Source organism: Molothrus aeneus, chromosome 5 (assembly GCF_037042795.1).
Source record: "Molothrus aeneus isolate 106 chromosome 5, BPBGC_Maene_1.0, whole genome shotgun sequence".
NCBI classification, from domain to species: Eukaryota; Metazoa; Chordata; class Aves; order Passeriformes; family Icteridae; genus Molothrus; species Molothrus aeneus.
In genome coordinates this window covers 16553913-16575418 of record NC_089650.1, presented here as the reverse complement: position 1 = coordinate 16575418, position 21506 = coordinate 16553913, and the positions used below count along the sequence as shown (strand labels likewise).

Sequence of the window (21506 nt, the reverse complement as noted above, 5' to 3'; positions counted from 1 at the left end):
CTGTCACTACCACTGGCAAGAATCAAGCAGATTCAAGAGTTCATGTCACAGTGACACAGAGAAGAGGATGTGTGTCACTTGGTGTAAAACCAGTGAGAGCTGGGCAATGACACCCCTTCATCTCCTTGGAATACTCGAGGCATACTTGTAGGTGCCAGCTGGTACACAGGGATGAAAGGTGAAACCCTTCTGTTTTATCAAGCCAGGGCAGAAAGGTGATGAAAACCCTGATGAGACAAAGGTATTGAGCTTCATGTCTAGGTTCTAAGGGAGGAAACGTTCTCAACAAGCCTGCTGCATCTGTCCCAACAAGTGAGAGTGGGCTGGGGACTGAGGGAAGGGAACAGAAGGATGAGAGACAAGACTTCAGACAGTATCATGATGAGGGGGGATGCATATGGAGGGATAAGATAAGTAATTTCCATCTGTTTTACAGCAGTATCTGGTTTATTCTAGGCAGCATAACTGGTCTCATCTTCATAAGCTTCAGCGCTGGCAAAGGCTCCTGTGTGTGGAGCCCTCACAGAGATTAGCAAAAGCTGAGGTAAAGTGAGAAGGATTTGATCTTGCTAAAGCAATGGTAAGTATGCAGAGGTCATGTTGCTGTTCTTATTAAATTTGAGTTCTTTTTTCATCTTACATGTTACATGTAACAGACCTTCAAAAATGTTCTTTGAAAATAACTGTCCTGTTCCATTAAAAATGAATCTGTTTCTTTCTTATAATACAATTAGTGTCAGCAAAGCATTCTGCAGATCCAAGAAGATTTATTTCTGCATAATTCTTGGGAGGCAGGAAAGAGTATTCTAGTTCTTTAGGAGAGATAAGGAGACACAAGTTTAAAAGTGTTTTTAGGCCCTGGGCCAGATTTTCTGATTGGACATAGATCACGGGGGAGATGGAGGAATCTTCTCAAATCTCTGTGGACTCGATGGAGAGGGTGGCTCTTTCCTATAGCAAACATTGCCCAAAATGTTGGGCACTTTGCATTGACACAGGCAAGCTGATGGCATCAATGTGTTGCCTTGCTTCTCCCTGGGGGGTTGGGACTGAACCTTAAGATCTGTGTTGTCTTCTTGGGGTTGTTGAACTGTGACTGACTGTGGTTTCAGTGCAGGCTGGAAAAGCCTGGGGGTGGCTGTCATGCAGACCAGCTAGCATCAGCTCCAAGGAAAATGACCTGTCAGCATAGCAAAAACATGTTTTCCCACCCTTAAAGCCCTCCATCCCAGGCCTGACACTCAACCTCCTGTGGGTCCAGCTGTGAGGACAGTGCTGGCGTGAGAGGGGCTGTTACTCTTGGATGACAATGCACGAGGGGCTGGCATCCTCTGCTCCCCTACACCCACTACGGGATTTTAGAAATTTGGAATTCCCCTTATGCTGCATGAGAAGCACAAAGGAAACACAGAAAGTCACAAAACCTTCCCTCTCATGATTTCCTAGTCAGCAAAATGAAATTTTCATGCATAAAGAGGCTTTGATCGAGTTGGTCACTTAGCTGATTTGCTATTGATTTAAAGAGTCCTCTCTGCCAGCAAACAGACATAAAGAACAGGATGTTTAAAAGATCTAATAGAAAATTATATTTGGTTCTCGGGCATCTATACACAAACAGATTCATTTTCCATTTAACTGCTCTTTGTAGTTTGCTGCCTGAGAATTTTGGGTATGTCTTTTTCCTGTGAAAGTCATTCTGAATCGTTGGTACATATCCTAAAGCTATAATATTCTGTTTATATCTGTCTAATCACTTGCCATAAAATTATGTTGCCATTAACATTTTTTTATTATTTGACCTAATTTTTTTATAATTCATAGAAAACATTTTCTATTTCTATTTTCTAAAGCCAGGAAGTGGCTGCAGACAAATGAAAAGTAAACAAAATAAAGCTAAAGGAAGCTGGCAGTCTCTGTGCTGAATCTGTTTCCTAATTTAGTATTGTTTTGACTTTGACAAATTAATGATCAGTGAAGGAAAAATACAACCAGTCTTACAGCTATGAATTCCAGTATTTCAGTGGGAATTTAAAGGGAAGTGAGGAAGATGAGATGATTTCTCCCTGTCAGGTTGTATCCTTAGCATGGAGACTGTGGCAAGGCCATCAAGTTGTCCAACTGCCCCCTAGAACACCTCCAGGAGGGGAAAGCACTGCCTTTTGAGAAGGCATGATTCAGTCCTTTCTACCCTTTGTCTGTGGAGGGCAAGGAGATTACTAGCCAGCCTGCAGCACCTGTGGGCAAGGAGGGAATAGAGAGCCATGCTGTCATCTATTCTTTACACATTTGTCTCCCAACAAAGTCAGATGGCACACAGTGCCCATTTGCCCACTCAATTTGAATTGCATACCCACACTACCAAGGGAAGTGATGCATGTTATCAGTCAAATATAACAAGTGCTGCTCTGTCTAAAGGGGTACATTGTATGTCATGACATGGTAATGTCATGACATGGTAATGTCATGGGGTCCATTTTTGGTAACTGGGCAAGATTTTCTGTCATTATCCCTGATATCTGCCAGTCAGTGACAGTCTTGCAGAAAGGTTCGCTCAGTTTGCTCAGATTAAGTGTATCCCAGAGGTATGAACATCCGGTAACTCACTGGTGTCACGTGCAATGTGACTTTTAGCAAAACATCTTGCACTTAATCTTTTTTGCTCTAAAAATTATGTATATTTAAGAAAAACACACATACTTTTACCTGTGTCTTTTTTATTTCCTATATTATTAGAGCAGCTTTAATCTTATATTTTGAAGAAAAACTGGTTATGCATTCAACAGCAGCATGAAAAGAGAGATACAATATAGACACGGATCCACAGACCTCAACATCAAAATAAAAGTCATGTGCAAAACATACTCTTGGTTTTCTACACAAAAGCCACAACTAAGGCTAATACCTCTCTCCTTGTAGGATCTACCCAGTGGCTGTAATATCTCCATTCAATTGGACTGGGCAGGAAATCCCAGAATCCTGGAGGGATGTATCTGCCCCATCTCATCCATGAGTCATCCAGGATGAAGGGGTCACAATGGCAAAAGTTCATGTGTTCCCATTATGTACCCACACAAACATCTCTGAGCGAAGGCCCTGAGGCACGCGGCTCCCTGGCACAGCCCCCAGCACGATAACACCTGTTCCATCACCACCTCGGCTTCATTTCCCTCCCCTCTCTCTGCCCTGGCTGCCTCCCAGCCCCAAACCACCCTAAACCAACTCAGGACTGCACAGCACCACCCTTTTCTGCCACAACCCACAAGCACCACTGAACACCACCTATGTTTACAGGATAAGAGCCTGCGGCTTCACCACCAAAACCCAACAGGAAGACACCTCACTTTCCTGCACCGTTGCACCAGGTGAGTTGGGGCTGCAGGGACTGAGCGATGGTGGCTGGGGATGGCCACTCGTGGTGATGCCTTGGAGGAGCTGGTGTGTGTGAGCTGTGCCCAGAGCAGCTGTTCCAGGTGTGCAGGACCACCACCCGGCTGGCGGTGGGCAAAACAGGCTGGGTGCAGATCTGGCTGCCTGCACACGGCCTAACGGGCTGATGGTGGAAAGCGATGCCCTCAGTCAGTCTCTCAAAATAAGGGCAAAAAACCAGAAACGGCAGAAGGGACGGAACTGAGGGCAACAAAGGGAAGTAATGAGAGCAGGGGAGCGTGCTGCTGAATGACTCAGTTATGCTTTAAATGTCTTTTTTTTTTGCAGTTTACATTGTTGGAATGCGCAATCCATTGACCATTACTGAATGCTATTCTCTGCTCACAGTGTTGCAACTTGTATGTGAATTTTAATCTTGAAAGGATTCCTGTGCAGGGAGAGGGAGGTAGCTGGTAGTTTGGATTGTATTGCTAATATATTTAATAAAACTAATATAAAGTAACACCACAGAGTTTTACTGAAAGAACATCTAAACTGAATGAGAAATAGGAAAGCAACAGGAGAAGGAATTGTGTGTGCTCAGTTCTTCTCAAAGCTGTGCAACAGAAAGATGCTGAGCTTCAACCACTACATTTCAGTTTTATCTTCTGTGCAGTTCAGGTTGTTTCTTCTCACTTCTTTGGTTATGAGGGTCCCAGTTTATCAATAACAGTGGGGAATTTTGAGGAAATGTTGACTGTAGAAAAGCATATTTTTTATGGATAAAATAATGTGACATAAGCATACAGGCACACGTGCACATATAAACAAATTTTCAGATCTGGAGATGTAAATTGCTGTCTTCTGTGCTATGGATATCCCAATAAAACATATCAAGCAGCAGAAGAAATGGAACAGTATTACATGTAGTAAACCCCATAGATTTAGGAAAAGCACCATGGAGGACATGAACAATAGGAATGCTGAAACAGCAAAAGAAAATTCCTGTTTTCTTGTCCTCCACCCCTTAACCTACCTCTGTAACCCTATAAGGCAATGTCATGTTAACCCCTTACCCATTGGTCAAGCTTGGATCCTTTCCAACCCTATAAAAGAAGCATACTGTACCCCATTAGTGGAGAAAGAAGAAGAGCAGAGACCCTTCACGGACTTCCCCAAATAAAGCCATCTTCGTGGAACAGCCTGCGCCTTCTCCTTCTCCTCTCTCTCCGTCTGCTGCAGCCTCAAGCCCAGGGCACCACTACCTAGCAAGCAGAGCTGAAATCCTGAGAGCTTGCAATCACTATAGAGCTGATAATCACCATGCTTGCTGGATGGTAGCCCTGCGGCCTTGGCATGAGCGAGCGAGCTTTGGGCACCCGGTCCCTACCCAGGGACTGAGCTCCTGAGCCCTAGTGCTCTACATTATGATAAGGCCAAATAAGAGGCTTTATTAATTACAGGTAAAAATTATAACACATTAATGGTCTAAATTATCAGGAAAACCCACAGAAGCAAAAGCTTGAGGCTTGGAAATTTTAAAAGGTATTTTATGGACATACAGCTCCTCTCCTATTCAAAGTCTTATATTCTTAGGAAGAACCCCAGTCTCAATTCCAGGGTCCTCTCCAAAAAGGCATTACAATATTCCTCATTTTCTTCACTGATCATAAAGCTCTATAATGGGTCTGAGATCCAGATTCAGAGGGCTTAATTTCACATAGGTCTTTATTCTTCCTACTTCATGGACATCTCAAGAGTCCTAGCATGAATCAAAGAATAAGAGGAGACACATGAATTTAGATGGATGTTATAACCTCTGAATGTGGGCCTTGTCAGTGATCATTACTTGACTGACAGTGAACTGACATCTCTGGATGCAAATGACACATCTCAAAGTAGTGTCAAATGACACTAATTGTCAAGGCAAAGTTTTTTTACATGGCTCACTAAAGAGAAAATCAGCATTACAGTCGTAATCCTGAACTTTTTGACTCCTGCAATTTTCATAAAGCATGTGATTACAAGGATTGGATGTGATCTGCCAGGGTAGATAATATACAGATACCTGCCACAGCAACCAGATGGATGCCAGCTGTCTCTGCCAGCACTGCTTTATAAAGGATAATCCCTATCCTTGAGTGGAACACATTAACATGCTTTCACTTCATCAGATCAAAAAGCTGTCTCTCAGCAGGTACTTAATGCAGAAGAGACAGTTCCATTGAGAGAATGTCCTTCAGTTTCACCTGCCAGTATCTTCTAATGATTTGAAAGTCATGTCATCTTTAGATTTGCAGTCTGGACAGTGCTGAACACTAAAGCTTGGTCCAGTTAATGCATACACCCACACTGATCTCGATCATCAAACATGAGCAGTCAAGGCAACTCAATTGACTTAACTATGGTTATGTTTTTCTTGATGTACAGATTATAGAGCTCAGCAGAGAGGACTGAAACCTAAGGGAGCAGATATTAGTATCCAAGAACACATGTCCACTGCATCCAGGAATCCCTTTAGTACTCATTTCTCCTCTTTCGTCTGTATTACAGTCTAGGGAACAGCCAAGGAACATATTCCAGCTCTTTGACAGCCCCTGGAAGACAGTCTGTGTAAGGGTGGTAACAACACTGTTAAACAATTCATAAACACTGGAGAATGCTGAAGAGCAAAAGGTCTGAGTACAGATGATACCATCTCACCAAGTTGCCATATGCGTAATACTTGCACAGAGAGTACCTGGCCTCAGTTGGTAAATTAAGTATTTCAGAAAGTATCTTTGAAATCCTGTTTTGTTTTTATTTAGCTCAATACATGGAATAAATTAACATCAGCTCTATGAAACTCATGACTTATAGAAGCTGTCAATTTTTTGAGGAGCCCTAAATATTTGACTGAGTTCTATTAAAGCCAGTGGGCTTTTTTACCCTGAGTGTCTCTATGCCAGATAGAAAATAAGTTGTGCTGTTTTGAAAGTTCAGGGTAAAATTAATCCTAAAAAATGCACCAAATTTTATAATAATTTTTTGCTGCTTGCATGTTGCAATCTTTTAAGATCATTTTCCAACCCACATTGACTTCAGGAAGGTAAACCTCCTGAAATCACTGGCTTTTTGTTGTTATTGTGATAATCTGTATAGTTTAGATTTGGTACAACATATCCTCCAATATTGTTTTGCAAATTAGAGCCTCGTCCTATTTCATTTGAAGCTGGCTAGCAGAAGTCTGCTGGTTTCAATGGGAGGATAATTCCCTTTTGTGAATAAGGAAAAGCAGTTATGTAAAATAACACTGTCAGAAATTAAGAATTCCCCAGTGGTGTCTATAAACTCAAAGAATTGAAATTCTTACCAAATGTTTATCTCAGAAACAATGAAACACTACATGTTTTACACAGACTTGCTAAAAATTGAAAGGAAACATCTCTGTGTGTTGGTGATACAGTCAAATATATGTATACTTCTATGTTGATCATTATTTTCAATTATCATTGCTATTACACATGAGCACAGAAAGTTTCTTTTGTCCAATTCCAATTTACATATCTAATTTGTTCAATGCCCACTGGCTTCACATTTAAGAGCATGGAAATTTGAAAGGAAAAGTGGTATTTCTTATGTTACATAGTACCTGTGCTTATTGCATTACAAAATCAGCAGTTTTAATTTTGGAGTTTCTCGTAATTTCTATAAATCATTGCTATATATTGGGTTGTGATTGGATATCTCTCCAATCACAATCTAACATTTAGCAATGATTTATGACATATTTCCTTGAAACTGATGACTTCCATGAAATGATGATGTATGCTTCCAAGCAGCTAGAAGGGACCACTCCTGGGGACATTAACAATGCTCATGAGTACAACATAATGAAACCTCTTTTCATCATGGGCGTTCATGCTTTTCTGCTATTCAAGAGGTATAAAGGACCTAAATACAGGCTATACTGAGTTTCAGTCTGAAGGGAACTTCCAGACTGTCTGACGATCATAGCTGGACACTTCCCACCCTGCTGCCTCTGGGAAGCCCCAGCCAGTCCTGAGCTGCTCCTGCAGCAGGTCAGCTGGCACAGGTCAGAGCAGGACCCAGGCTGCTCCCCTCTTTGGTGGGACTAGGGCTTGCATTGGACATGCAAAACCACTAGGCAGTTGTCACTGTCATCTTGACAGACTACTGCACCCCTGGCACTCAGCAAGACCGGGACTCTGATTTAATCTACTTAAGTGAAGTTGCGCAGAGGTGAACACATGCCAGGACAATCTTTCACTTCTCCTGGCAGGCAGTCAAGGGCACCCTTCATGTTCCCTATGCTGCCAAGCCCCTCTCCTAGGCCCCTTCTGCCTCTTGCTGCTGCTGCATTCCCACCCCTGTGCCAGTCCTTACTTGCAGCAGGTCTGTCGCGCATTCCTACGCATGGATGTCTCTTGAGGCATCCTCTCAAATGTGAGAAGAGCTATATAAGTGGGTTTCAAACTGGCGGCATGGAAGTCAGCCAGGGCAGTAGCAGATGTCCCTCTGTCCCTCTCCTGCATGTTCAGGTAGCCCGGGCATTGCATATTCTGTGCCAGCTGGGGGAAATGCAACAGCACTTCAGAGCATAAAAACAACAAAAACCTGCAAGCTACAAATGTAATCTTGCTTCTTACAAAGAGAAGACCACAGAATTTTTGTGCTTTCCACATTTAGGATAAAGGAAGGGGTTACAGGAAGAAAACGTCTGCTTTTTTTTTTTTAAATGGTAACAGAGTGAAACTTCCTTTACCTTTTCTGCTTTGGAATAGCCACTTTCTGCATTCTGTGAAAGAGATGTTAGATTCCATGCTCCCAGACTTCGATCAATATCGGGCTTCCAAAGATCAAGAAGCCAGCATAGATGTTTCTTCTGAATGCTGCAGGATTCTTTCTGTCTTTTTCAACCCTTCTGGCATGGTGCTGGCTCCTGCCAGGATCAGGGTACTGCACTAGGCAGACTTGCCCTGAGCCAGCTGGACACTTTTGCTGATCCTAAAATGAAGGTGTAGTGATGTAATTAGAGAGAAACTTCTGTTTTTAAATTCAAGTCAGAGAAGCTAAGGCTGCAACCTCAGGGCAGAGTGTTCACAGTCTTAGGAAGAAACCTTGCAGAAATCCAGCTTTACACACAGGCCCAGTGAGTTAAGAGAAACCAAACAAGCATCCTCACCAAAGCTGGTACCTGGGTATCACTCCATCACCTTGACACTCCAGAGTTAGTTGCCTTTGACAGACCTGAGTCTTTGCAGGAGCCTGCCAGTAAAACTGTACGAGCACATGGATCAGCTTCTGTGCTAGCACTCCCCCAGAGGGATGGGGCTATCGGCTCCTGAAATTCTGTGCCTTAATATTGCTGTGACCACAAAGAGTAAGCCAAGATTTCAAAAGGTCTGTGTGTTATCTTTGCAGAGCAGACAACCGCAGCTGTAACCTGCACCTTAAGAACAGTCCATGGGGAGGAGACACTGAAGCAGGGCTCTCACTTGAAAGCCTTTGTGTTGTTCCAGAAAACTGGCCATAGTGGAGAGCTCCAGAATGATTCCACCCCACATAAATTTCCCATTTCTGCTACAAACGACCATCTGCCTTCTCTGGCCATGCACTTGGGGATGGCTTCTTTTCTAAAGGGAGCATATGATTCATCTTAACCTCAGTAAAATTTGCATATCTGTGTTTAAGTATTCAAGCTGTCTTTGAAAGAAATAACCCTTACTTTAAAATGAAAAAAGCGTAAAACCGATGCATTCTTTGTATTTCAAAGATCCCGAAAGCAGACACGAGGTGTTCCTCAGCTCTTGGCGCAGATTTGCAAGTGAACCACAGCAGGACTGGGCCCAGGAAGGTTTCTCAGCTGCAAAAACTTTGTGGAGCAGGCCAACAGCGCCTGCCCATGCCAAGGACAGGCGGCACCTGGGTGTGACTGAGTTTTTCTGCCAGCTCCACCAACATGGAAACCCGACAGGAAACCCTCGCCCGCTTCGTGAATGGGGAAAATTAGAGGTTTTCTGGAAAAACTTTCCAGACTTGTATTTGGTGTAGGCTTTCTCGAGCCCCTGCCCGTCGTCCCTGCAGGTGCACACACCAGACCCGCGGGGCCGGGGCCGGGGCCGGGGCCGGGGCCGGGGCCGGGGCCGGGGCCGGTGCTCCGCCTCGCCTCAGCCCGGCCCCGCGGGGCCCAGGGGCTCAGCCCGGGGCCGCGGCGGCGCGGGGCTCGGCCCCGCTGAGGCGCCTTCCAGCGGCCCGGGAGAGCCGCGGCGCAACCTCCGTGCCCCCGGCGGCCAAAGCAGTGCCCCTAGCAACAATCCCCGCCACTGCCACCCCGGCCCCCTCCGCGGCTCTCGGGGCGGAGCGGGGCGGGCCGGGCGGAGGAGCCGCCCCACGCCGATGCCGCCGCCGGGGCGGGCGGCGGGGAAGGGGCGGAGAGCGGGGGCGCCGCCACCGCCCCCCGGCCCGCCCCGCCCGCCGCGCCCCGTGGTGCCGGCGCGGGCGCGGGGCCGAGGCAGAGGCGGTGAGGCCGGCGGCGCGTTCGTACCGCGCCGTCGCCGCCGGGCATGGAGGGCGCCGAGGCGGCCGCCCGCGCCAGCAGTAGTTCCAGCTCCAGCCCCGCGCAGCCCCCCTGCTCCTCCTGCGGCCCCGGCCCACCCGGTGGCGAGGCGGCTGCGGCGGCCATGGAGGAGCCGGTCCGGGCGGCTCCGTCCCCGGAGGTAACGGCGGCGAGGAAGCAGCAGGGGGTGAAACGGCATCACCACAAGCACAACCTGAAGCATCGCTACGAGCTGCAGGAGACCTTGGGCAAAGGCACCTATGGCAAAGTCAAGCGGGCCATCGAGAGGTTCTCTGGCAGAGTGGTAAGGCAACAGAGCGGCTTCTCTCTGCCTCTTTCTCTTATATATACAGGTGTATATATAAGATCATATTCCAGCGCCGATTTCGAAACAGAGCTGGCCGGGTGCATCCGTCCTGTGTACGGGGCCGGCGGGTGGTGCCAAGGCGGGGACCCGCGCAGCATCCCACCCGTGCCTGCAGTCCGCGGCTTTGTTCAACCCTGCAGAGAGACTTTCATCTGAGAGGAGTGGTAGAGGCATTGTAGTAGCGCATTGGTACATTTTGGAGAAATGTATTATTATTGGAAAATTAGGGTGACTTATTTTTTTTTCTGGGGTTTTTTTCTTGTTTGTTTTGGTTTGGGGTTTTTTTGGGGGGTTTTTTTTTGGTTTTTTGGGGGGTTTTTTGGGGTTTTTTTTGGGGTTTTTTTTGGTTTTTTTTTTTTTTTTTTTTGGTTTGGTTGGTTGGTTGGTTTTGTTGTTGTTGGTTTTTTGTTGGTTTTTTGTTTTTTTTAACACGCGTGTCCACTATGAATAGTTTTTTGTCCAGTGGAAATTCACGTTTTGGAGAAACCTGTCACATCCCCTGGCTAACCAGCACTGCTCACAAAGTACTGTCAGAAGGGAAAACGTTTGCTTCTCTGTTAAAAATGCTGTGATTCACTCATACTTCTCTGAGCTGAACTTTGCTGACACCTAAAAAAATTGCAGGGACTGCAGCCCACCCCATTGTTTTTTATGATCCATTTCACCACTCTGGTGCTGGCTGGCTTGAGACTTCAAGCAGCCTGGGGATTGTCCATCAATAACTCAGCTTCAGCATTTCCTCACTGGTGCAGTGCTCTAGCTGGGCGCAGAAATGCAATTGAAGCAATGTACACGTTAGTCAGAATTATTGTCATTTTTCCTTCCCAGAAATACGTAACTATCCACAGAGGGCAGGGGAATGAGAGGTGGGCATTTTTGTGTTAAAGAGATAGGGTTTTTTTTACAGAGGTCTTTGTCCTGAAGTGCACTATATGAGTTTTCACTGGACTTCATCTAAAAGCGAGGCATTTCCCTGGTGATGTTACATTTACCTTTCCCTTTTGGTTGCTGGGGAGCTCAGCACGAACCCAGAGGCAGAAGGATCTGTAAAAGAAAATGAACTTTCAGATGCTATGACTTTAATAAGGAACACTTTGCAACTGAATATCTTTGTGTCGACAGTGAAAATGAGAGTTCCGGACAAGTTGTAGTCATATCATATATGCTTTCAGTTTATTAGCTCATTTGGAGGCTGGCTAAAGAGAAACTAGAGATGGACATCTCTGCACATGCTCACTCTAAGTCCATGATTTTTAAAGTTTGCTGTCTTGGCTGTTTTAGGACTTCAGGCTTACAAAAGCTTCAGGGCTATATTATATGCTAACTATTATTTTTTAAGTAGATTAGTTTTGAGTTGCATTATGTAATGTAGTAAATAAGCAAATAAGTTGAAAACATCTCTTTTCAAGGAGTTGAGAAATAAACAAAAAAAGGGTGGCAGTAATGTACCATGAGATTTGGCTTTGGAAAGAGCTCTCACAGAGGAACGGATGTAGAGTAGATAGATGTGTGTCTCATCTAACTTAACAACACGCTAGGTCTTTCCATATTTTGCTAACTGCCAAGCTCTTCAGCTGCACAGTTAGAGGATACTTTGATGTTGTTGTTAACTGAATTTGTATGGCTCATGCCATCTTGAAATGGAGAGAGTGAAAATCAGAATACCTATGCAATCTTAAATGCAATAAAAATATATCATTTGCTGTATCAGCTGGTATGTAGAAGCTGAACAAGTCCTTACCAGGGTGTGAGTTTTTTACTGGAGTAATGCAAGCCTTGGCGTGTGGCACTCCGTAATTATTGACTAGTCTGCAGGCGAGCTCTGGTGTAACGTGTCTATTTGAACTGTAACATCTGTGAGTGTATGTAAAATATCCAGAGTTTGTCTGCTTGCAGAGTAAAAGCTAGTTGTCAGAAATCCAGCCAGATCTCGGTGAATGGAAAATGCTTCTTGTTTTCTGACAGTTCCCTTGTCTGGCTGTTATTGATCACTGTGAACATTGATTCCTTTCCATGGGTGAGATAAGGGAACTGACTGGAGATGACTGATCAGAGAGGGGCAGTTTTTCTTTGCTTTTTCCACCCCTCTTTCTCTTCCCTTTCCCCTTCTCAATTCTTTTTAGGGGCAGTGTTTGTGTTATCCATGAGCAGGTTGGACCAGCTGCTGCCGTGTCCAGCAGGGGATGCGATGTGGCTGGCACTGTCTGTTGCACCATGTCCAATGCCAATCCTATTGCAACCAGCAGCAAGAGTCCTAAGGGTGCTCTTGTGCAGGCTGTTTGCTTCCTACCTTGTTACTGGTTTAGCTGATCACCACTTTCTTTACTCAGTGGTAAGCAGGTATTTGAAGCTGAATGGTAACAGATTGCAAAGTTGGACCTTGTGTTCCCATTCATCAGTGTTGTTCAAGCAATTCTTCTGTTTAGCCTTTCCACTTCTCTTGTCTGTCAAGAATTTCTTTAGCTGTATGGAATTTAATAAAGAGGTTTACATGAATAGCCAGGCTTTTAATATGGAGCACAATCTTTGAATTTGATGTCATCTGTATAAACAGAGCTCAGAAATGAAATAAACTGTTAGGTTTGGGTAAATAAAGTAAAACCAAGGTGAGAAGACAGTTCAGTGTGAAGTACAGATGTGCTTTAATGCTATGCCATTGGAAATCAGTAGCAGGATTTCTGTTGACTTAAATGAAATTGGTATTTGGCATATGTTAGCAGGTTACAGGTTTATTCAAATTGTTATTCCTCTTAACTTTAACTTTGTTGTCTGTAATGCAGTGGGACGTGATCATAAAGTTTCCTGCCATAAAGCTCCAGGGTAGATTGTATGATACATTTGGTTTGTTACTGGAAACAACTTAGGTGAATTTGTGCATTAGTTACCACAGTGACTACAGACAGTATTGCATGCTGCATGGAGCAGTTAAAATATTGCCCAGTATATGATGTATGAGGTGCCTAATTTTGCCAGCAAGGTTTCTTCATTAGTGCTGTCTCAGTATACACAGTTGTAACTTTCGACATTTTAAATTTAAGGCACCTGTTAGCAACACTCATGTTTCTGTGGGTGTTTTTTCCACTTGTCATCTTGCACATGTTAAACCAAAGAACGGAACTTTTGTTAGTGTTATGTATTCAATGTTTGTTAGCCAAGAAATCCAGTTATGCTTATTTCAGCCTTATTTAAGGTGCGTATTGACCACCTCTGGCTGATTCTGTGCATGGTGCATGAAGATGGTAAATGCTGCTGGATTCTTCTTTGGGTAAATGATTCCACTGGAGTAAATAGTCATTAGATTACAGATAGGTGTTTTCTGTTTGCCGTTTGCAAAAGCCAGGAAGTTTGTCTCCCTTTCTCTCCCTAGCCTGCACTTGGGAGGTGATGGGGAGTAGCTGCAGGAGCCTGCCTCCCCTCCTCCTTTATCCCTCTCTTTCTGCCTGAGCCACGACATCTTTTCTTCCTCCTCACCAGCAGGTGGAGGAAGCACTATTCTCCTCCAGCCGTTCCGGAAAGGAAATTATTTTGGGAATTGATGACAAGCAGCAGCCCAGCATGAAGAACAGGCACATGGTGCATATTTGGACAGCCATGTTATGTGTGGTGGCTGCCGTGTGTTATTTATCTCTTTTGCATAATAAGTGCAGGTAGAAGGATGTTGCCAAATGAAATTGGTTCCTGGATCAAAATCTTGTAAAAAACCCTCAAACTTCAGAGCAACCAAATTTTTTATTTACAACTGCAGTGCAAATCTTCACTTTGAAACAGGTCTGCTTCTTGACGAGTTTGAAGGGTTGCACAGGGTCTTTGAAACCTGGAACAGCAACAGATTACGTGAAAGGAGGACTTTTGCTTTGCTGGTTGTATTTCTCCATATCATGACAAAACCAAAATATGAATATCAACAATGATGGCTCTGTCATGTCAGTAATTAAGGCCTTGTTGGGCATACAACCATTTTTTTGGAGTGTGGTTTTTAAAAGTTCCTTATAACAGGATAAAAGTGTGCTCATGGGTCACTGAGGGCAGTGAAAGCCAGGTGAAACATTTGTTCTCTCACCTATGCTGCCAATATCACAGAAAATGTGAGTATCCCTCTGATGCATGTGATTTTTTTATCTTTAACAATATATTTCCATTTTTTCCCCTGAGAATTTCTTCAGTTAGCACTTGGGTCACTGCTTCATATTGATTTTTATCTTGGTTGCTCGGTTTGCATCTTCTGCAGGATAATGTCCAAATCTGACACAGAATCTGTTTATTTCTTTTGAGGTTCTTTGTTGCTCTTACTAAGACATCTTCCTTTGTGGCAGACACAGGAATAAGTATATACACAATGTTGATGTGATGTGAAGTGTCTGTACAGTACTTTGCTTAGCAGGTTCCTGATTCATGAATGTGGCTTCCACAGCTCTAATAATACACTTCAATTATAGTAACAATAGCTTGTGTTACTACCCCATTTTATGCATGAGAAATGAAAAACTTGCCAATTAAAGCCAAAATCAGCAGAAGTTTCAGCTAGTTTTGAGTGCACAACCAAGTACCTGATTTGTCCAGACACGTAGACCATGTAACATCAAGGTCCTGTGGATGACACCCTCCTCTTGCAGCACTCAGCCTGTCCTGCCTCCTGGCCTCTCTCTTTACCCGGGGCTTTTGTCCCTGTGTGACATCCAGCTTTGGTCTTCATTCCTGGCCCTTTTGTACTCCGCTGCCTCCCACTTTGTTGTGCATGCCAGCGCGATGACCCGCGCAGGGTGTGCGGCTTTGCTCCCTGCCCCCAGCAGCTGCCAGCAGGATCTGTGCAGCCTGTGGTGGCTGCTGTGGGCGCCTCTTCTGCCATGCTCACATGGGCCAGAGGTTCTTCAGGGCAAAAGGGATTCTTGCAAAATATGTAGCCTAAATCTTATGCATGTACGTATGTATTTATTTATTTATTTAAGATGTTCAGCCTGAGTTCCTTTAGGGACTCGTAATGTGACTAAATCTGGACGGTGTTTTCATGGTGCTGAAGGCATGTTAGTGAAACTCGGGTCATCCTCTACATGCATGGAAATTCTAGATCTGGAATGAATAGAAGTTGGAAAGAGTATATGGGCTTGAAAACAGTTTTGCTGTTAATTTGTTATTTTTTCCGCCCTTAACTATTAGATATGTTCTGAGATTGTGGTTAAAAAAAAAGCAGCAAATGGAAAGAAAACCACTGGAATTATTCTAATGTGATTCACAGTGAATATTGTGGGCTTTGTTACCATAGGAGTTACTACCTGGTTGTATCAAATTGCTGCAGTCTTCATATAAACACTTGGATAATTGAAATGCCAAAGAAGACCTTAACATTAAGGGGTGCAGACAGAAATAACTGATTACAGCATGAAGGTCATCAGGAGAAAGACACTAAAACAGATTACTAGTTTTCTGCACTGAGAATTTCTGTTGGAGAAGCAGATTTGTTCAGGGAAGTATGGGTCAGTGGTATGAAAGTCTGAATTAATGACTAGCCAGTAAGGGGTCATCTGAATATATTAGTTTGTCAAGTATTTTCCTAAATTAAAGAACAGCATGTTCTTTGAGCTTTGAGTAAAGATCAAGTGATATTTTCTCAATGATGTTGCACTTCCTTACAGGTGAAGAAATTAAAAGTTTCTAAGAGACTGTTGCCTTATTTTTTTTCTTCTGGATTTGATTGAGCAATTTTGGGCCGATAATTAACTTCCCTGTGTCTCAGTGTATTCCTTTCTGGAAGGGTTAATATGGGAAACTTAGACTAATGAACAGGGCACATTTTGGCTTGATGCATACATAGTGTGATTCCCTCTACATGTGAAATTTCACAACAGAATTTGAGCCAATGTTTTTAATGCAGCTTTCAGCTAAAAACACTATAAAATGCCTAAGTGTTTTTACAAATGGTTTCACAGCACCACGTGCTAGGTAACACAAGAGAATGGAAATTGCTTGTACAAAGTCTTTCATTAAATATTGCTAAAATGTACTGCATTTTTTAGTGGCATGTGTTCTAAAAATTATTATTAGTTTTTTAGGAACCGCAGTGTGGATTTGCCATGTGGAGACAGTTACTGTATATACTGTAGTTCGGGGTCATGCATGTTGAATGAAACTGTGTGGAATGTGCAGTTCCTGTGAACAATTGTTTATTCTTTACAGAACTGTAATTGTAGTTAGTCTGTGTTTTGTCTGGTAAATAAGTAACTGGAGAGCCTCTGCTGGAGTGAGGAATTGGGAGGAGGCACCCAGTGGCCATAGCAGTGCCAAGGAAGAATGACAAATGCATGGGTTGAAAACCAGCTCTGGATATATCAGCCCTGAATACCAGCAGGTGAACATGTGTATAGCCACGATTATCCAAATGTAGAGCCTATGGGACATGTTTTCAAAAGCTGTGTACCAGGCATTTAGAAACTGGTTGATGACCTTTGGTTTGACATGGGCATCTGCCTGGTTCTAGTCTCTCCCTCCTGTATGCACTCATGTACCCTCTATCTACATGAACTGGGATGCTGATGTCAAAGCACCTCCTCTTGCTTGCAACTGTGCTCCTCTCAGCAAGACACTGTTCTCCTTACTGATGTCATTTATGTTTTCCTCTAAAAAGCGGGACCAAACAATGCTTTCTGCTACAGCTCTGAAGGATTCTCTGAAGCTAGAGGTGCAGGTTTGCCTCCAGGCTTGGGGTGGGATAGGAGCATGGATAGCAAAAGCCATTGGTGGCTCCTCAGTGTGCTGGCCAGAGCCTTAGCAGTTCCTGACCTGGGCTAGGCTGGAGGCAGCTAGTGTCCATCTCGGGTGTTCTGTGTTGATGGTTTGCACACCATCAGTGATGGGCACATTGGCATGGGAATCTCTGACCTACAAGAGCATGTCCTTCTTGCCTGCTCCCTAAATTGCCCAGGTATGCACCAGACACTTTATAGAAAAACCTCGTCATTAGCACTGATGGGTCGATGCACTTAAGATAGTTGATATGTCAGAGGAAATGTCTCAGATAAAAAGGTCTCCAACTAAATATGTAAATGATATTTGTCAGTGTTTCCCTCAAATATCTTCCAGCAGATGTGAGTACCATGTGTATCCATTTAATAAACTAAACTCAAAATAATTTCCACTTTGCTAGATATATAAAGAATAGCTGGGGAGGGTGGGGAGCAAACTACAAAGCAAGGTAAAAACTGCATATGTGTGTTGTTATATTTGATGACCAATTCATTAAAGCCATAAGTGTATCCAGGCTTTCAATAGTGTTCTCCTGCTGTTGCTTCCTGTACTCCCTGGCTACAAAATCAGTCTCTATGGCTGTCATTCGTCTTACCCACATGAAAGACTTTGAGCATCTGCAAGTTATGATTTGAGAAGTATCTGCTTTTAAACAGAATATATTTTATCACCGTGTCTTCACAGGCAGCATTGTATGTTGTATAAATTAGGGGATCCTAGACCTTTGAACACTCAAAGGCTGGGTGAGGTACTCCGTGTGTGTACTGTGTCTGGCCATGCCCCTCAAACATCCTGGACCCACACCAAAAATGCCGCATGTTTAGTAGATGTGGAGGCCCTCCTGTAACCTTTACTGTGTGCTGCAAAGCATGGAGGGGGCAAGGTTGTAACCATCCCTTGATCTTCCATGGTTCTTGTACTCTTATTTGAGCTCCACAATTTCTCTATTTTCAACTACAGACCATGGGCCAATCCTCAATTCAGAGTCTGTTAAACTATTGCATGGTATAAGCTCATTGTGTCCCTCAGCTCTCCAAAGACGTATGGAACTTCCTTAGCTCTGATGGTTTATGAGCCAGCAGTCCTTAAGGCTGCCATTGGTCCATGATGTGATGGAAGTCCTGGGTCTTGCTCAAGTATGGACTTTTCCAGGCTCTATGCTTACCAGTGTAGGAGATAAAGGAACCACCCCTTGAAATATTTTATTCACTTGAAAAAAACCCAGTCACGGGGCAGCTGTGGGACAATGGGTTAGCATGGCTGGCCTGTGTGAAACCATCCTGGCCAGTTGTAGATGAATGTGAAAATCACAAAATAAATGCATGTCTTGTTTTTTATAAATATTAAGAAAACTGCAGCTGAGATTGCTGAGCTTAACATGCTCCTAATGTAACTCTTACTTTCTGGATTCCTCCTCAGCCTTCCCTTCTCACTGTCAGCATTTCCCACTTCACCTCACCACACCTTCAGCATGGTGCCTGAGAGCGCTTGCTGCTGGGTCCGGCTACCTCTGTGACAAAGCATTGGTGTTTGGCAGGCTGTGCTTCCCCTGTTGCCGCGCCTTCCTGGGGAACATTGGTGATCCCAGAGCCCCTCGGCGACTCTGGTGCAGCAGTCACCTGTGGGATGACTTAAGGCTGGAGCAGTGTCTTTGTTCTGAGGTCTGGCTGCTTGATGGACTTGCAATTATCTTAATGTCTGGCTGGGCCATGGAGCTGAGTCAGCGTGTTTGGCCTTGAGCAGCACTGCTTCAGAATGAAGACACTAGTTAAGGGACATTAGGCTTAAAAAAATAATAATTTATTGTTCCTGTGAAAAGATACCAAGTTCAGGGACTAAATTTAGGTATTCCTTGGTAGATCAGAAAAATTGGGGTCCTGCTGTTGCTGGGGTCCTGTCAAAGCTTTCATATCATGATTCCTGTACACAATAAGGCATTTAATCTCTGATGGTATTTCTAATCTCTATTAAATGCCTGATGGTGAAAGATATCTCCTTTTATTTGAGGTACATGTGTTATTTTAAAAATGAGTATGAATATTTTTTTAATCACGAAAGATAGCAATAGAGGTTGGGTAGAAATACTTCTTTGAGCTGTGTGGTAACTAAGCAAGTGTTTCTTTTTGTTTAACGGTGCTTTGTTGTTGACACAAAAAGGTTAAGTCTTTTGCACACAAGTCTGACAGGGGAAGACAGCAAAGCATTTGTTAAAGAAATAGCTTCCAAGGCATGTGTTCAGAGCTGTCACTTATTTGCATATTTTTGCCACTCTGCACAAATCAAACATTATGGCTACGCCAGCAGAGTACAGCTCAGGAAGGAGGAGCAAAGGTGCCCGGAGATGCCTGGGGACAGCTAGCGCAGTGGATTTGGCAGGGCAGAGCTGAGAGGTGTTGTTTTGGTGTGAGGAAATAAAATAGCCTTTGGGACAAGAAGAGGGGAGAGTGCAACCTTCCCATTTGGTATGTGCTCTAATGCCATGTGGTCTGGAACCTGCAAAATTCCTGTAAATACCTGCTGGAGGCAATGCAGGCTTAGCTGACTTGTGTAGGGATGTAACTGAGAGATGTTCACATTGGCCTCTTGGGAAGATACCTTTTTAATCAGGACTATACATGAGCAATAGCATCCTTCATGCTACTTCCTTTTTCATGTTTTTATTCTCTTCAGGGCACCAAAATGAGGTGAAACAATTAAATAGTGATCTGTGGGTTTAAGCTCCAATTCTTGTAGGAGCCAGCTGTTACAGCCATGCTTTGGGCTTCCAGGAGGGTGAGTGGTTTCCCTGAGGTTCATCCAGAAACTCTGCGGTGGAGCCATGGGGAGAGAGCTGAGGTCAACCACAGCTCCAGCACTGTGCTGAGCCATTCCTTGTGTGGGTATAACCATCTCAGGAAAATTGCTCTTAAAATTAACATCCTCTTCCATGGTTTCAGTCACACTTTGAAGGCATGGTGCCAATTTTTCAAAAACCCACCATCCCTTGTGCCTTGGAGACAGCTCTCACTGTTGATCACCACCTGATACAACTCAGTCGCCATTGTGTCAGCACAGCCTGGGAGGAATGAGGGCCTTTAGGCTGGACTGTGCAGTGCTTTTGCACCCAGGCCAGAGACTAGCCATCCTTTTCAACTATGGGGTTTTTTTCTGTGTACAGGTTGAGAGTTTTCTACCAGTGTTTCAGTAAAACAAAGTATTCCTCCATTCTGTCTGGCATTGTTTTATGTAAATGTGGTCTAAGGGAACCTGTGATAGGCCTTGTTTTGGGTTATGCATTGCTCACAAGGAATTCATCAGGGAGAAGGATTTCATGCTGTACTTCAACCTCCTTCAAGCCTTTCTTAGATGAAAGGAAAACTCTGCAACCGTGAATGTAACTGGTTATCATTATTGGATGTCATTACTCACTCATTCTGAGCGTAAGCCAAAAAAATTGCATCCCCTGTGATGTATGTGGGTAAAATGCTGCTCTCAGTTGTGTTAACACTTGTAAGCTGAAGAGTAGAGTTTGGCCCTTTGTTTTAATTGAAATATTTGTTTAACACAGGCAAGGACTAAACAATACACTTGAAAGCGATTTGTGTTATTGTCTGTAGAGCAGAGCTTGTATTTTATGAACTGGCTCATCATAAAGACAGCATAAATCATGTAGAGCATTCTCATTTGCCTTTTCTTTCTTTCTTTCTCTTTTTTTTCTTTTAGCAGATGGGGCTTGTAGAGTAGAGTTGCAGTCAAATGTCTGCTCCATGATATTTTAGTTGAACTGTGTGAGTCCATTAAACAAATGTAATGGATTTTTGGAAAGAAGAACTGCATGTTTCAAACCAAATGTTTTACATAGAGAACATCTGGTTAGCTCTGGATGTTTGTATGTAGAGCACATCAGACAGCAGCTGTAGTGAGTTCATCTGGGAGGTTGCCTGGGATGTAGTTGTAGGATATGACAGTTCAGTTGTTATGGGGAATAATTCCTATGAAGTATTGCCATAAATTGAATGCTTGGCACAAACAGCTGTATTTTTGTTTTACTGCACACCCAAGTTATTCTTATCTACCCAGCAAAACTCTAGATGCTGTTTAAATAACCCAGTAAAAGCTGGCACTTCAGAGCTGTATTAGAGCATGCCCAAGGAGGGGAAATGAAGCTTGCTCTGTGTTCAGGGAAGCACTATGGATTTCTGCCGTGGGCAGTGCAGCACGAGTGAGCAATAAATGCAGTATGTGCAAATGGTTTGTGGGGCTGAGTTGGAAACGATCAGTGTTCCACTGGTGTTGTGTGGTGTTTCTTTGAGCAACGTGAATATGCCAAACTGGTGAAATGCATATAATTAGCCTGACATTAGAGTTTATTAGGGCTACTGGAAGAACTTTAACCTGGGTAAATTAATAAGTCTGCTTTTATTTCACAGCATCAGAAATAATATATTTCCAGGAAATGTAGAAAAATGTCTTATTTGGGAGTTGGTTCTTAAATTA

The 21506-nt window shown here is 43.8% G+C and overlaps 1 protein-coding gene across 1 annotated transcript in view; it reads left to right on the top strand.

The window, feature by feature from the left end:
- Nucleotides 1-9932: 9932 nt before the first annotated feature.
- The window catches only part of NUAK1 (NUAK family kinase 1), a 47015-nt gene continuing 35441 nt past the window's right edge, over nt 9933-21506 (top strand). The window contains exon 1 of the mRNA XM_066550389.1: nt 9933-10229. Within this exon, the coding sequence (XP_066406486.1) occupies nt 9933-10229 (297 nt within the window). The remainder of the gene's footprint in view (nt 10230-21506) is intronic.